At 34.1% G+C, this 19,977-nt stretch overlaps 1 protein-coding gene across 1 annotated transcript in view; it reads left to right on the top strand.

Moving 5' to 3' along the window:
• LOC135503844 (plexin-B3-like) overlaps positions 1–19,977 on the top strand; it is a 302,325-nt gene that overhangs the window by 262,411 nt on the left and 19,937 nt on the right. Inside the window, exons 30-33 of the mRNA XM_064922002.1 lie at positions 1,196–1,277; positions 14,015–14,181; positions 15,149–15,309; positions 17,113–17,260. Of these exons, the coding sequence (XP_064778074.1) occupies positions 1,196–1,277; positions 14,015–14,181; positions 15,149–15,309; positions 17,113–17,260 (558 nt within the window). The remainder of the gene's footprint in view (positions 1–1,195; positions 1,278–14,014; positions 14,182–15,148; positions 15,310–17,112; positions 17,261–19,977) is intronic.

Genomic DNA, 19,977 nt, shown 5'->3' with positions numbered 1-19,977 from the left:
GAGTGCAGAGTGGTGTTCAGTAGGAGTGCAGAGTGGTGTTCAGTAGGAGTGCAGAGTGGTGTTCAGTAGGAGTGCAGAGTGGTGTTCAGTAGGAGTGCAGAGTGGTGTTCAGTAGGAGTACAGAGTGGTGGTCAGTAGGAGTACAGAGTGGTGTTCAGTAGGAGTGCAGAGTGGTGTTCAGTAGGAGTGCAGAGTGGTGTTCAGTAGGAGTGCAGAGTGGTGTTCAGTAGGAGTGCAGAGTGGTGTTCAGTAGGAGTACAGAGTGGTGTTCAGTAGGAGTGCAGAGTGGTGTTCAGTAGGAGTGCAGAGTGGTGTTCAGTAGGAGTGCAGAGTGGTGTTCAGTAGGAGTGCAGAGTGGTGTTCAGTAGGAGTGCAGAGTGGTGTTCAGTAGGAGTGCAGAGTGGTGTTCAGTAAGAGTGCAGAGTGGTGTTCAGTAGGAGTACAGAGTGGTGTTCAGTAGGAGTGCAGAGTGGTGTTCAGTAGGAGTACAGAGTGGTGTTCAGTAGGAGTGCAGAGTGGTGTTCAGTAGGAGTGCAGAGTGGTGTTCAGTAGGAGTGCAGAGTGGTGTTCAGTAGGAGTGCAGAGTGGTGTTCAGTAGGAGTGCAGAGTGGTGTTCAGTAGGAGTGCAGAGTGGTGTTTGTTCAGTAGGAGTGCAGAGTGGTGTTTGTTCAGTAGGAGTGCAGAGTGGTGTTCAGTAGGAGTGCAGAGTGGTGTTCAGTAGGAGTGCAGAGTGGTGTTCAGTAGGAGTGCAGAGTGGTGTTCAGTAGGAGTGCAGAGTGGTGTTCAGTAAGAGTGCAGAGTGGTGTTCAGTAGGAGTGCAGAGTGGTGTTCAGTAGGAGTGCAGAGTGGTGTTCAGTAGGAGTGCAGAGTGGTGTTCAGTAGGAGTGCAGAGTGGTGTTCAGTAGGAGTACAGAGTGGTGTTCAGTAGGAGTGCAGAGTGGTGTTCAGTAGGAGTGCAGAGTGGTGTTCAGTAGGAGTACAGAGTGGTGTTCAGTAGGAGTACAGAGTGGTGTTCAGTAGGAGTGCAGAGTGGTGTTCAGTAGGAGTACAGAGTGGTGTTTAGTAGGCATGAAACAGGAAACAACTGGAATGTGGAGAGCCTGTCTTATCCAATCAGAAACACTAAGCCTTGTGCTGATGTTCCCCACTGAACACGGCTTGGATGTTGATAGCTGTTGGTGTTTTCTCTCCTCAGGTGCCAGACGGAGCTACAGTGGCTCTGATCCCCAGATCAGCTGTCGTCATGGGGATTCACCAGGTCTACCAGACTGGAGAGAGTAAACACTGTTATATTACTGTAGAACCTGTTATACTATAGAACCTGTTATACTACTATAGAACCTGTTATACTATAGAACATGTTATACTATAGAACCTGTTATACTACTATAGAACCTGTTATACTACTATAGAACCTGTTATACTATAGAACCTGTTATACTACTACAGAACCTGTTATACTACTACAGAACCTGTTATACTATAGAACCTGTTATACTATAGAACCTGTTATACTATAGAACCTGTTATACTACTATAGAACCTGTTATACTAGAACCTGTTATACTACTATAGAACCTGTTATACTAGAACCTGTTATACTACTATAGAACATGTTATACTGTAGAACCTGTTATACTACTATAGAACCTGTTATACTAGAACCTGTTATACTACTATAGAACATGTTATACTGTAGAACATGTTATACTACTATAGAACCTGTTATACTACTATAGAACATGTTATACTACTATAGAACCTGTTATACTATAGAACCTGTTATACTAGAACCTGTTATACTACTATAGAACCTGTTATACTACTATAGAACCTGTTATACTACTATAGAACATGTTATACTATATAACATGTTAGACTATAGAACCTGTTATACTACTATAGAACCTGTTATACTATAGAACCTGTTATACTACAATAGAACCTGTTATACTATAGAACCTGTTATACTACTATAGGACCTGTTATACTATAGAACCTGTTATACTACTATAGAACCTGTTATACTATAGAACCTGTTATACTACTATAGAACCTGTTATACTATAGAACCTGTTATACTACTATAGAACCTGTTATACTATAGAACCTGTTATACTATAGAACCTGTTATACTATAGAACCTGTTATACTACTATAGAACCTGTTATACTATAGAACCTGTTATACTATAGAACCTGTTATACTATAGAACCTGTTATACTACTATAGAACCTGTTATACTACTATAGAACCTGTTATACTATAGAACCTGTTATACTACTATAGAACCTGTTATACTATAGAACCTGTTATACTACTATAGAACCTGTTATACTACTATAGAACCTGTTATACTACTATAGAACCTGTTATACTACTATAGAACCTGTTATACTACTATAGAACCTGTTATACTACTATAGAACCTGTTATACTACTACAGAACCTGTTATACTATAGAACCTGTTATACTATAGAACCTGTTATACTACTATAGAACCTGTTATACTATAGAACCTATTATACTATAGTTCCTGTTATACTATATAACCTGTTATACTACTATAGAACCTTTTATAATATATATAACCTGTTATACTACTATAGAACCTGTTATACTATAGAACCTGTTATACTACAATAGAACCTGTTATACTATAGAACCTGTTATACTATAGAACATGTTATACTACTATATAACCTGTTATACTATAGAACCTGTTATACTACAATAGAACCTGTTATACTATAGAACCTGTTATACTACAATAGAACCTGTTATACTACTATAGAACCTGTTATACTATAGAACCTGTTATACTACAATAGAACCTGTTATACTATAGAACCTGTTATACTATAGAACATGTTATACTACTATATAACCTGTTATACTATAGAACCTGTTATACTACAATAGAACCTGTTATACTATAGAACCTGTTATACTACAATAGAACCTGTTATACTACTATAGAACCTGTTATACTATAGAACCTGTTATACTACAATAGAACCTGTTATACTACTATAGAACCTGTTATACTATAGAACCTGTTATACTATAGAACCTGTTATACTACTATAGAACCTGTTATACTATAGAACCTGTTATACTATAGAACCTGTTATACTATAGAACATGTTATACTACTATAGAACCTGTTATACTATAGAACCTGTTATACTATAGAACCTGTTATACTACTATAGAACCTGTTATACTATAGAACATGTTATACTACTATAGAACATGTTATACTACTATAGAACCTGTTATACTATAGAACCTGTTATACTACTATAGAACCTGTTATACTACTATAGAACCTGTTATACTATAGAACCTGTTATACTACTATAGAACCTGTTATACTACTATAGAACCTGTTATACTATAGAACCTGTTATACTGTAGAACATGTTATACTACTATAGAACCTGTTATACTATAGAAGATGTTATACTGTAGAACCTGTTATACTATGGAACCTGTTATACTACTATAGAACCTGTTATACTACTATAGAACCTGTTATACTACTATAGAACCTGTTATACTATAGAATATGTTATACTACTATATAACCTGTTTAATACTACTATATAGCCTGTTTAATACTATATAGCCTGTTTAATACTATATAGCCTGTTTAATACTATATAGTCTGTTTAATACTATATAGCCTGTTATACTACTATATAGCCTGTTTAATACTATATAGCCTGTTTAATACTACTATATAGCCTGTTTAATACTATATAGCCTGTTTAATACTATATTGCCTGTTTAATACTATATAGCCTGTTTAATACTATATAGCCTGATTAATGCTATATAACCTGTTATACTACTATATAGCCTGTTTAATACTACTATATAGCCTGTTTAATACTATATAGCCTGTTATACTACTATATAGCCTGATTAATGCTATATAACCTGTTATACTACTATATAGCCTGTTTAATACTATATAGCCTGTTAAAATACTATATTGCCTGTTATACTACTATATAGCCTGTTTAATACTACTATATTGCCTGTTTAATACTACTATATAGTCTGTTTAATACTACTATATAGCCTGTTTAATACTATATAGCCTGTTTAATACTATATAGCCTGTTTAATACTATATAGCCTGTTTAATACTATATAGCCTGTTATAATACTATATTGCCTGTTATACTACTATATAGCCTGTTTAATACTACTATATTGCCTGTTTAATACTACTATATAGCCTGTTTAATACTACTATATAGCCTGTTATACTATATAGCCTGTTTAATACTATATAGCCTGTTATACTACTATATAGCCTGTTATAATACTATATTGCCTGTTATACTACTATATAGCCTGTTTAATACTACTATATTGCCTGTTTAATACTACTATATAGCCTGTTTAATACTACTATATAGCCTGTTTAATACTATATAGCCTGTTTAATACTACCATATAGCCTGTTTAATACTATATAGCCTGTTTAATACTACTATTTAGCCTGTTTAATACTATATAGCTTGTTTAATACTACTATATTGCCTGTTTAATACTACTATATAGCCCGTTTAATACTATATAGCTTGTTTAATACTACTATATAGCCTGTTTAATACTACTATATAGCCTGTTTAATACTACTATATAGCCTGTTTAATACTACTATATAGCCTGTTTAATACTATATAGCCCGCTTAATACTATATAGCTTGTTTAATACTACTATATAGCCTGTTTAATACTACTATATAGCCTGTTTAATACTACTATATAGCCTGTTTAATACTATATAGCCCGTTTAATACTATATAGCTTGTTTAATACTACTATATAGCCTGTTTAATACTACTATATAGCCTGTTTAATACTACTATTTAGCCTGTTTAATACAATATAGCCTGTTTAATACTATATAACCTGTTATAATACTATATTGCCTGTTTAATACTATATAGCCTGTTATAATACTATATAGCCTGTTTAATCCAATATAGCCTGTTTAATACTATATAGCCTGTTTAATACTATATAGCCTGTTTAATACTATATAGCCTGTTTAATACTATATAGCCTGTTTAATACTACTATATAGCCTGTTTAATACTATATAGCCTGTTTAATACTACTATATAGCCTGTTTAATACTATATAGCCTGTTTAATACTACTATATAGCCTGTTATACTATATAGCCTGTTTAATACTATATAGCCTGTTTAATACTATATAGCCTGTTTAATACTATATAGCCTGTTTAATACTATATAGCCTGTTTAATACTATATAGCCTGTTTAATACTATATAGCCTGTTTAATACTACTATATAGCCTGTTTAATACTACTATATAGCCTGTTTAATACTATATAGCCTGTTTAATACTATATAGCCTGTTATAATACTATATAGCCTGTTTAATACTACTATATAGCCTGTTTAATACTATATAGCCTGTTTAATACTATATAGCCTGTTTAATACTATATAGCCTGTGTAATACTATATAGCCTGTTTAATACTATATAGCCTGTTTAAAACTACTATATTGCCTGTTTAATACTACTATATAGCCCGTTTAATACTATATAGCTTGTTTAATACTACTATATAGCCTGTTTAATACTACTATATAGCCTGTTTAATACTACTATATAGCCTGTTTAATACTATATAGCCTGTTTAATACTATATAGCCTGTTTAATACTACTATATAGCCTGTTTAATACTATATAGCCTGTTTAATACTACTATTTAGCCTGTTTAATTCTATATAGCTTGTTTAATACTACTATATTGCCTGTTTAATACTACTATATAGCCCGTTTAATACTATATAGCTTGTTTAATACTACTATATAGCCTGTTTAATACTACTATATAGCCTGTTTAATACTACTATATAGCCTGTTTAATACTACTATATAGCCTGTTTAATACTATATAGCCCGTTTAATACTATATAGCTTGTTTAATACTACTATATAGCCTGTTTAATACTACTTTATAGCCTGTTTAATACTACTATATAGCCTGTTTAATACTATATAGCCCGCTTAATACTATATAGCTTTTTTAATACTACTATATAGCCTGTTTAATACTACTATATAGCCTGTTTAATACTACTATTTAGCCTGTTTAATACTATATAGCCTGTTATAATACTATATAGCCTGTTTAATACAATATAGCCTGTTTAATACTATATAGCCTGTTTAATACTATATAGCCTGTTTAATACTATATAACCTGTTATAATACTATATTGCCTGTTTAATACTATATAGTCTGTTATAATACTATATAGCCTGTTTAATACTATATAGCCTGTTTAATACAATATAGCCTGTTATACTACTATATAGCCTGTTATACTACTATATAGCCTGTTTAATACATTATAGCCTGTTTAATACTATATAGCCTGTTTAATACTATATAGCCTGTTATAATACTATATAACCTGTTATAATACTATATTGCCTGTTTAATACTATATAGCTTGTTATAATACTATATAGCCTGTTTAATACATTATAGCCTGTTTAATACTATATAGCCTGTTTAATACTATATAGCCTGTTTAATACTATATAGCCTGTTTAATACTATATTGCATGTTTAATACTACTATATAGCCTGTTTAATACTATATTGCCTGTTTAATAATACTATATAGCCAGTTTAATACTATAGTGCCTGTTTAATACTACTATATAGCCTGTTTAATACTACTATATAGCCTGTTTAATACTATATAGCCTGTTTAATACTACTATATAGCCTGTTTAATACTATATTGCCTGTTTAATACTACTATATAGCCCGTTTAATACTATATAGCTTGTTTAATACTACTATATAGCCTGTTTAATACTACTATATTGCCTGTTTAATACTACTATATAGCCTGTTTAATACTACTATATAGCCTGTTTAATACTATATAGCCTGTTTAATACTACTATATAGCCTGTTTAATACTATATAGCCTATTTAATACTACTATTTAGCCTGTTTAATACTATATAGCTTGTTTAATACTACTATATTGCCTGTTTAATACTACTATATAGCCCGTTTAATACTATATAGCTTGTTTAATACTACTATAGCCTGTTTAATACTACTATATAGCCTGTTTAATACTACTATATAGCCTGTTTAATACTACTATATAGCCTGTTTAATACTACTATATAGCCTGTTTAATACTATATAGCCTGTTATACTACTATATAGCCTGTTATATTACTATATAGCCTGTTTAATACTATATAGCCTGTTTAATACTACTATATAGCCTGTTTAATACTATATTGCCTGTTTAATAATACTATATAGCCTGTTATAATACTATATTGTCTGTTTAATACTATATAGCCTGTTTAATACTACTATATTGCCTGTTTAATACTACTATATAGCCCGTTTAATACTATATAGCTTGTTTAATACTACTATATAGCCTGTTTAATACTACTATATAGCCTGTTTAATACTACTATATAGCCTGTTTAATACTATATAGCCTGTTTAATACTACTATATAGCCTGTTTAATACTACTATATAGCCTGTTTAATACTACTATATAGCCTGTTTAATACTATATAGCCTGTTTAATACTATATAGTCTGTTTAATACTATATAGCCTGTTATACTACTATATAGCCTGTTTAATACTATATAGCCTGTTTAATACTACTATATAGCCTGTTTAATACTATATAGCCTGTTTAATACTATATTGCCTGTTTAATACTATATAGCCTGTTTAATACTATATAGCCTGATTAATGCTATATAACCTGTTATACTACTATATAGCCTGTTTAATACTACTATATAGCCTGTTTAATACTACTATATAGCCTGTTTAATACTATATAGCCTGTTATACTACTATATAGCCTGATTAATGCTATATAACCTGTTATACTACTATATAGCCTGTTTAATACTATATAGCCTGTTAAAATACTATATTGCCTGTTATACTACTATATAGCCTGTTTAATACTACTATATTGCCTGTTTAATACTACTATATAGTCTGTTTAATACTACTATATAGCCTGTTTAATACTATATAGCCTGTTTAATACTATATAGCCTGTTTAATACTATATAGCCTGTTTAATACTATATAGCCTGTTATAATACTATATTGCCTGTTATACTACTATATAGCCTGTTTAATACTACTATATTGCCTGTTTAATACTACTATATAGCCTGTTTAATACTACTATATAGCCTGTTATACTATATAGCCTGTTTAATACTATATAGCCTGTTATACTACTATATAGCCTGTTTAATACTACTATATTGCCTGTTTAATACTACTATATAGCCTGTTTAATACTACTATATAGCCTGTTTAATACTATATAGCCTGTTTAATACTACCATATAGCCTGTTTAATACTATATAGCCTGTTTAATACTACTATTTAGCCTGTTTAATACTATATAGCTTGTTTAATACTACTATATTGCCTGTTTAATACTACTATATAGCCCGTTTAATACTATATAGCTTGTTTAATACTACTATATAGCCTGTTTAATACTACTATATAGCCTGTTTAATACTACTATATAGCCTGTTTAATACTACTATATAGCCTGTTTAATACTATATAGCCCGTTTAATACTATATAGCTTGTTTAATACTACTATATAGCCTGTTTAATACTACTATATAGCCTGTTTAATACTACTATATAGCCTGTTTAATACTATATAGCCCGTTTAATACTATATAGCTTGTTTAATACTACTATATAGCCTGTTTAATACTACTATATAGCCTGTTTAATACTACTATTTAGCCTGTTTAATACAATATAGCCTGTTTAATACTATATAACCTGTTATAATACTATATTGCCTGTTTAATACTATATGGCCTGTTATAATACTATATAGCCTGTTTAATCCAATATAGCCTGTTTAATACTATATAGCCTGTTTAATACTATATAGCCTGTTTAATACTATATAGCCTGTTTAATACTATATAGCCTGTTTAATACTACTATATAGCCTGTTTAATACTATATAGCCTGTTTAATACTACTATATAGCCTGTTTAATACTATATAGCCTGTTTAATACTACTATATAGCCTGTTATACTATATAGCCTGTTTAATACTATATAGCATGTTTAATACTATATAGCCTGTTTAATACTATATAGCCTGTTTAATACTATATAGCCTGTTTAATACTATATAGCCTGTTTAATACTATATAGCCTGTTTAATACTACTATATAGCCTGTTTAATACTACTATATAGCCTGTTTAATACTATATAGCCTGTTTAATACTATATAGCCTGTTATAATACTATATAGCCTGTTTAATACTACTATATAGCCTGTTTAATACTATATAGCCTGTTTAATACTATATAGCCTGTTTAATACTATATAGCCTGTGTAATACTATATAGCCTGTTTAATACTATATAGCCTGTTTAAAACTACTATATTGCCTGTTTAATACTACTATATAGCCCGTTTAATACTATATAGCTTGTTTAATACTACTATATAGCCTGTTTAATACTACTATATAGCCTGTTTAATACTACTATATAGCCTGTTTAATACTATATAGCCTGTTTAATACTATATAGCCTGTTTAATACTACTATATAGCCTGTTTAATACTATATAGCCTGTTTAATACTACTATTTAGCCTGTTTAATTCTATATAGCTTGTTTAATACTACTATATTGCCTGTTTAATACTACTATATAGCCCGCTTAATACTATATAGCTTGTTTAATACTACTATATAGCCTGTTTAATACTACTATATAGCCTGTTTAATACTACTATATAGCCTGTTTAATACTACTATATAGCCTGTTTAATACTATATAGCCCGTTTAATACTATATAGCTTGTTTAATACTACTATATAGCCTGTTTAATACTACTTTATAGCCTGTTTAATACTACTATATAGCCTGTTTAATACTATATAGCCCGTTTAATACTATATAGCTTTTTTAATACTACTATATAGCCTGTTTAATACTACTATATAGCCTGTTTAATACTACTATTTAGCCTGTTTAATACTATATAGCCTGTTATAATACTATATAGCCTGTTTAATACAATATAGCCTGTTTAATACTATATAGCCTGTTTAATACTATATAGCCTGTTTAATACTATATAACCTGTTATAATACTATATTGCCTGTTTAATACTATATAGTCTGTTATAATACTATATAGCCTGTTTAATACTATATAGCCTGTTTAATACAATATAGCCTGTTATACTACTATATAGCCTGTTATACTACTATATAGCCTGTTTAATACATTATAGCCTGTTTAATACTATATAGCCTGTTTAATACTATATAGCCTGTTATAATACTATATAACCTGTTATAATACTATATTGCCTGTTTAATACTATATAGCTTGTTATAATACTATATAGCCTGTTTAATACATTATAGCCTGTTTAATACTATATAGCCTGTTTAATACTATATAGCCTGTTTAATACTATATAGCCTGTTTAATACTATATTGCATGTTTAATACTACTATATAGCCTGTTTAATACTATATTGCCTGTTTAATAATACTATATAGCCAGTTTAATACTATAGTGCCTGTTTAATACTACTATATAGCCTGTTTAATACTACTATATAGCCTGTTTAATACTATATAGCCTGTTTAATACTACTATATAGCCTGTTTAATACTATATTGCCTGTTTAATACTACTATATAGCCCGCTTAATACTATATAGCTTGTTTAATACTACTATATAGCCTGTTTAATACTACTATATTGCCTGTTTAATACTACTATATAGCCTGTTTAATACTACTATATAGCCTGTTTAATACTATATAGCCTGTTTAATACTACTATATAGCCTGTTTAATACTATATAGCCTATTTAATACTACTATTTAGCCTGTTTAATACTATATAGCTTGTTTAATACTACTATATTGCCTGTTTAATACTACTATATAGCCCGTTTAATACTATATAGCTTGTTTAATACTACTATATAGCCTGTTTAATACTACTATATAGCCTGTTTAATACTACTATATAGCCTGTTTAATACTACTATATAGCCTGTTTAATACTACTATATAGCCTGTTTAATACTATATAGCCTGTTATACTACTATATAGCCTGTTATACTACTATATAGCCTGTTTAATACTATATAGCCTGTTTAATACTACTATATAGCCTGTTTAATACTATATTGCCTGTTTAATAATACTATATAGCCTGTTATAATACTATATTGTCTGTTTAATACTATATAGCCTGTTTAATACTACTATATTGCCTGTTTAATACTACTATATAGCCCGTTTAATACTATATAGCTTGTTTAATACTACTATATAGCCTGTTTAATACTACTATATAGCCTGTTTAATACTACTATATAGCCTGTTTAATACTATATAGCCTGTTTAATACTACTATATAGCCTGTTTAATACTACTATATAGCCTGTTTAATACTACTATATAGCCTGTTTAATACTATATAGCCTGTTTAATACTACTATATAGCCTGTTTAATACTATATAGCCTGTTTAATACTACTATTTAGCCTGTTTAATACTATATAGCTTGTTTAATACTACTATATTGCCTGTTTAATACTACTATATAGCCCGTTTAATACTATATAGCTTGTTTAATACTACTATATAGCCTGTTTAATACTACTATATAGCCTGTTTAATACTACTATATAGCCTGTTTAATACTACTATATAGCCTGTTTAATACTACTATATAGCCTGTTTAATACTACTATATAGTCTGTTTAATACTATATAGCCTGTTATACTACCATATAGCCTGTTTAATACTACATTATAGCCTGTTATAATACTATATAGCCTGTTTAATACTACATTATAGCCTGTTATAATACTATATAGCCTGTTTAATACTACTATATAGCCTGTTTAATACTACTATATTGCCTGTTTAATACTACTATATAGCCTGTTTAATACTACTATATAGCCTGTTTAATACTATATAGCCTGTTTAATACTACTATATAGCCTGTTTAATACTATATAGCCTATTTAATACTACTATTTAGCCTGTTTAATACTATATAGCTTGTTTAATACTACTATATTGCCTGTTTAATACTACTATATCGCCCGTTTAATACTATATAGCTTGTTTAATACTACTATATAGCCTGTTTAATACTACTATATAGCCTGTTTAATACTACTATATAGCCTGTTTAATACTACTATATAGCCTGTTTAATACTACTATATAGCCTGTTTAATACTATATAGCCTGTTATACTACTATATAGCCTGTTATACTACTATATAGCCTGTTTAATACTATATAGCCTGTTTAATACTACTATATAGCCTGTTTAATACTATATTGCCTGTTTAATAATACTATATAGCCTGTTATAATACTATATTGTCTGTTTAATACTATATAGCCTGTTTAATACTACTATATTGCCTGTTTAATACTACTATATAGCCCGCTTAATACTATATAGCTTGTTTAATACTACTATATAGCCTGTTTAATACTACTATATAGCCTGTTTAATACTACTATATAGCCTGTTTAATACTATATAGCCTGTTTAATACTACTATATAGCCTGTTTAATACTACTATATAGCCTGTTTAATACTACTATATAGCCTGTTTAATACTATATAGCCTGTTTAATACTACTATATAGCCTGTTTAATACTATATAGCCTGTTTAATACTACTATTTAGCCTGTTTAATACTATATAGCTTGTTTAATACTACTATATTGCCTGTTTAATACTACTATATAGCCCGCTTAATACTATATAGCTTGTTTAATACTACTATATAGCCTGTTTAATACTACTATATAGCCTGTTTAATACTACTATATAGCCTGTTTAATACTACTATATAGCCTGTTTAATACTACTATATAGCCTGTTTAATACTACTATATAGTCTGTTTAATACTATATAGCCTGTTATACTACCATATAGCCTGTTTAATACTACATTATAGCCTGTTATAATACTATATAGCCTGTTTAATACTACATTATAGCCTGTTATAATACTATATAGCCTGTTTAATACTACATTATAGCCTGTTATAATACTATATAGCCTGTTTAATACTACTATATAGCCTGTTTAATACTACTATATAGCCTGTTTAATACTACATTATAGCCTGTTATAATACTATATAGCCTGTTTAATACTACATTATAGCCTGTTATAATACTATATAGCCTGTTTAATACTACATTATAGCCTGTTATAATACTATATAGCCTGTTTAATACTATATAGCCTGTTATACTACTATATAGCCTGTGTAATACTATATAGCCTGTTTAATACTATATAGCCTGTTTAATACTATATAGCCTGTTTAATACTATATAGCCTGTTTAATACTATATAGCCTGTTTAATACTATATAACCTGTTATACTACTATATAGCCTGTGTAATACTATATAGCCTGTTTAATACTATATAGCCTGTTTAATACTATATAGCCTGTTTAATACTACTATATAGCCTGTTTAATACTACTATATAGCCTGTTTAATACTATATAGCCTGTTATAATACTATATAGCCTGTTATAATACTATATAGTCTGTTTAATACTATATAGCCTGTTTAATACTATATAGCCTGTTTAATACTATATAGCCTGTTTAATACTATATAGCCTGTTTAATACTATGTTGCCTGTGTAATACTATGTAAGAACTATTTCCAAAATGGCACCCTATACATATATCAAAGAGATGTACTACTATATTATAAGGGATATGTTTCCCCCTGTCCAAAATGGCACCCTATTCCCCTTGGTAGGACACTCGTTTTAGGGAATACATTGCCATTTCAATTTAAGTGTGACCTGGAAGTGTGTCCCTCTGTGCGCTCCGTAGAGACACCCATGTTGGAGGGGGAGGGGGAGGAGGGGCTGAGGCTGTGGCACCTGGTGAAGTCCAACGAGGAACCAGAGATCCCCAAACACAGGAAGAGCAGCATGAGAGAGAGGGAGAGGGCCAAGGCCATACCAGAGATATACCTGACACGACTACTGTCTATGAAGGTAGGTACACACACACACACACACACACACACACACACACACACACACACACACACACACACACACACACACACACACACACACACACAGAGGGAGAGGGCCAAGGCCATACCAGAGATATACCTGACACGACTACTGTCTATGAAGGTAGGTACACACACACACACACACACACACACACACACACACACACACACACACACACACACACACACACACACACACACACACACACACACACACACAGAGGGAGAGGGCCAAGGCCATACCAGAGATATACCTGACACGACTACTGTCTATGAAGGTAGGTACACACACACACACACACACACACACACACACACACACACACACACACACACACACACACAGAGGGAGAGGGCCAAGGCCATACCAGAGATATACCTGACACGACTACTGTCTATGAAGGTAGGTACACACACACACACACACACACACACACACACACACACACACACACACACACACACACACACACACACACAGAGGGAGAGGGCCAAGGCCATACCAGAGATATACCTGACACGACTACTGTCTATGAAGGTAGGTACACACACACACACACACACACACACACACACACACACACACACACACACACACACACACACACACACACACACACACACACACACACACACACACACACACACACACACACAGGGAACAGACCAAGGCCATACCAGAGATATACCTTACACGACTACTGTCTATGAAGGTAGGTACACACACACACACACACACACACACACACACACACACACACACACACACACACACACACACACACACACACACACACACACACACACACACACACACACACAGAGGGAACAGACCCAGGCCATACCAGTTACATACTGTATTACCCATGAATGTAGATGCTCTATAGATATGTAGCTGGTAAAGATTATATACCTAGCTGCTGTGTCTCTCTCCCCTCCAGGGGACGCTGCAGAAGTTTGTCGACGATGTGTTTGTAGCCATCCTCAACACCAAGCGCCCTCCTCCCATCGCTGTGCGTTTCTTCTTTGACTTCCTGGATGACATGGCGGAGAAACACGGCATCGACGACCCCGAGACCGTGCACATCTGGAAGACCAACAGGTCAGTCAGACAACCGTTGGCTGATTGATGCTTATTGTTCTTCAGGAGGACCAACGGGCCCAGTCAGTCACTGGGTCCTGGTTTGTCTTTCTGTGAAGTCTACAGTGTTTTGCAAAAGTATTCATCCCCATTGGTGTTTTTTCCTATTTTGTTGCCTTACAACCTGTAATTTAAATGTATGTTTATTTGGATTTCATGTAATGGACAAACACAAAATTGTCCAAATTGGTGAAGTGAAATGAAAAAAAAAAATACTTGTTTCAAAAAATGCAAAAAAAAATTAAACGAGAAAGTGGTGTGTGCATATGTATTCACCCCCTCTGCTATGAAGCCCCTCAATAAGATCTGGTGCAACCAATTACCTTCAGAAGTCATATAATTAGTTAAATAAAGTCCACCTGTGTGCAATCTAAGTGTCACATGATCTCAGTATCTATACACCTGTTCTGAAAGGCCCCAGAGTCTGCAACACCATTAAGCAAGGGGCACCACGAAGACCAAGGAGCTCTCCAAACAGGTCAGGGACAAAGTTGTGGAGAAGTACAGATCAGGGTTGGGTTATAAAAAAATATCCCACACTTTGAACATCCCACAGAGCACCATTAAATCCATTATTAAACAATGGAAAGAATATGGCACCACAACAAACCTGCCAAGAGAGGGCTGCCCACCAAAACTCACAGACCAGGCAAGGAGGACATTAATCAGAGAGGCAACAAAGAGACCAAAGATAACCCTGAAGGAGCTGCAAAGCTCCACAGCGGAGATTGGAGTATCTGTCCATAGGACCACTTTAAGCCGTACACTCCACAGAGCTGGGCTTTATCGAAGAGTGGCCAGAAGAAAAGCCATTGCTTAAAGAAAAAAATAAGCAACCACGTTTGGTGTTCCCCAAAAGGCATGTGGGAGACTCCCCAAACATATGGAAGAAGGTACTCTGGTCAGATGAGACCAAAGTTGAGCTTTTTGGACATCGAGGAAAACGCTATGTCTGGCGCAAACCCAACACCTCTCATCACTCCGAGAACACCATCCCCACAGTGAAGCATAGTGGTGGCAGCATCATGCTGTGGGGATGTTTTTCATCAGCAGGAACTGAGAAACTGGTCAGAATTGAAGGAATGATGGATGGCGCTAAATGCAGGGATATTCTTGAGGGAAACAGTTTGTCTTCCAGAGATTTGAGACTGGGACGGAGGTTCACCTTCCAGCAGGACAATGACCCTAAGCATACTGCTAAAGCAGTGGTTTAAGGGGAAACATTGAAATGTCTTGGAATGGCCTAGTCAAAGCCCAGACTTAAATTTAATTGAGGATCTGTGGTATGACTTAAAGATTGCTGTACATCAGCGTAACCCATCCAACTTGAAGGAGCTGGAGCAGTTTTGCCTTGAAGAGTGGGCAAAAATCCCAGTGTCTAGATGTGTCCAGCTTATAGAGACATACCCAAGAGACTTGCAGCTGTAATTGCTGCAAAAGGTGGCTCTAAAAAGTGTTGACTTTGGGGGGGGGGGGTGAATAGTTATGCATGCTCAAGTTTTCAGGTTTTTTTTTGTCTTATTTCTTGTTTGTTTCACAATAAGACATATTTTGCATCTTCAAAGTGGTGGGCATGTTGTGTAAATCAAATGATACAAACCCACAATAAATCAATTTTAATTCCAGGTTGACTGAGCAGACTGACTGAGCAGACTGACTGAGCAGACTGACTGATACGTGATATTCTTGAACACTGTCATTGTATTTTCCTCCTTAAAGGACTGACTTTTCCCTGGATAACCACCTCTCCTCCCTTCCCTCCAGCCTGCCTCTGAGGTTCTGGGTCAACATCCTGAAGAACCCTCAGTTTGTGTTTGATGTCCAGGTGACCGATAGCGTGGACGCCGTCCTCTCGGTCATCGCGCAGACGTTCATTGACTCCTGTACCACCTCCGAACACAAAGTCGGACGGGTCAGTCATTTATTTTTGTTGAAATAGTATTTTTATAGAAATTTCACACATTTTCTCCCATAGCAAAGAAGCAAAAAACAAAACAAATAAAGACAGATATTAAACGCATAAAAGCTCAGTTTAAAAAAGGAATTGGGTCCAACACATGAAGTGTAATCCTGAGACAGGTAAACAACCACCATTCTTGTCGCGCCCCAAGGCGCAGCAGCGTGAGTAGAGCTCCACATATTTATTAAACTTCTCAAAACAACAAATAATTAACCATACGTAGCGCACGTAGGCACTATACAAAACAATATCCCCCCTAGTCACTAACCCTAACCCACTCATACAAAACAATATCCCCCCTAGTCACTAACCCTAACCCTAACCCACTCATACAAAACAATATCCCCCCTAGTCACTAACCCTAACCCACTCATACAAAACAATATCCCCCCTAGTCACTAACCCTAACCCACTCATACAAAACAATATCCCCCTAGTCACTAACCCTAACCCACTCATACAAAACAATATCTCCCCTAGTCACTAACCCTAACCCACTCATACAAAACAATATCCCCCCTAGTCACTAACCCTAACCCTAACCCAGTCATACAAAACAATATCCCCCCTAGTCACTAACCCTAACCCACTCATACAAAACAATATCCCCCTAGTCACTAACCCTAACCCACTCATACAAAACAATATCTCCCCTAGTCACTAACCCTAACCCTAACCCACTCATACAAAACAATATCTCCCCTAGTCACTAACCCTAACCCACTCATACAAAACAATATCCCCCCCTAGTCACTAACCCTAACCCTAACCCAGTCATACAAAACAATATCCCCCCTAGTCACTAACCCTAACCCTAACCCACTCATACAAAACAATATTCCCCCTAGTCACTAACCCTAACCCACTCATACAAAACAATATCCCCCCTAGTCACTAACCCTAACCCACTCATACAAAACAATATCCCCCCTAGTCACTAACCCTAACCCTAACCCACTCATACAAAACAATATCCCCCCTAGTCACTAACCCTAACCCACTCATACAAAACAATATCCCACCTAGTCACTAACCCTAACCCACTCATACAAAACAATATCCCCCCTAGTCACTAACCCTAACCCACTCATACAAAACAATATCCCCCTAGTCACTAACCCTAACCCAGTCATACAAAACAATATCCCCCCTAGTCACTAACCCTAACCCACTCATACAAAACAATATCCCCCCTAGTCACTAACCCTAACCCACTCATACAAAACAATATCCCCCCCTAGTCACTAACCCTAACCCACTCATACAAAACAATATCCCACCTAGTCACTAACCCTAACCCTAACCCACTCATACAAAACAATATCCCCCCTAGTCACTAACCCTAACCCACTCATACAAAACAATATCCCCCCTAGTCACTAACCCTAACCCACTCATACAAAACAATATCCCCCCTAGTCACTAACCCTAACCCACTCATACAAAACAATATCCCCCTAGTCACTAACCCTAACCCACTCATACAAAACAATATTCCCCCTAGTCACTAACCCTAACCCACTCATACAAAACAATATCCCCCCCTAGTCACTAACCCTAACCCACTCATACAAAACAATATCCCACCTAGTCACTAACCCTAACCCTAACCCACTCATACAAAACAATATCCCCCTAGTCACTAACCCTAACCCACTCATACAAAACAATATCCCCCTAGTCACTAACCCTAACCCACTCATACAAAACAATATCCCCCTAGTCACTAACCCTAACCCTAACCCACTCATACAAAACAATATCCCCCAGTCACTAACCCTAACCCACTCATACAAAACAATATCCCCCCTAGTCACTAACCCTAACCCACTCATACAAAACAATATCCCCCCTAGTCACTAACCCTAACCCACTCATACAAAACAATATCCCCCAGTCACTAACCCTAACCCACTCATACAAAACAATATCCCCCCTAGTCACTAACCCTAACCCACTCATACAAAACAATATCCCCCTAGTCACTAACCCTAACCCACTCATACAAAACAATGTCCCCCTAGTCACTAACCCTAACCCACTCATACAAAACAATATCCCCCCTAGTCACTAACCCTAACCCACTCATACAAAACAATATCCCCCCAGTCACTAACCCTAACCCACTCATACAAAACAATATCCTCCCCTAGTCACTAACCCTAACCCACTCATACAAAACAATATCCCCCCTAGTCACTAACCCTAACCCACTCATACAAAACAATGTCCCCCCTAGTCACTAACCCTAACCCTAAACCACTCATACAAAACAATGTCCCCCCTAGTCACTAACCCTAACCCACTCATACAAAACAATATCCCCCCCAGTCACTAACCCTAACCCTAACCCACTCATACAAAACAATATCACCCCTAGTCACTAACCCTAACCCACTCATACAAAACAATATCCCCCTAGTCACTAACCCTAACCCACTCATACAAAACAATATCCCCCCTAGTCACTAACCCTAACCCACTCATACAAAACAACATCCCCCCTAGTCACTAACCCTAACCCACTCATACAAAACAATATCCCCCCCTAGTCACTAACCCTAACCCACTCATACAAAACAACATCCCCCCTAGTCACTAACCCTAACCCACTCATACAAAACAATATCTCCCCTAGTCACTAACCCTAACCCACTCATACAAAACAA

Source organism: Oncorhynchus masou, chromosome 18 (genome assembly GCF_036934945.1).
Source record: "Oncorhynchus masou masou isolate Uvic2021 chromosome 18, UVic_Omas_1.1, whole genome shotgun sequence".
Lineage (NCBI taxonomy): Eukaryota > Metazoa > Chordata > Actinopteri > Salmoniformes > Salmonidae > Oncorhynchus > Oncorhynchus masou.
This window is presented reverse-complemented; position numbering and strand designations above follow the sequence as displayed.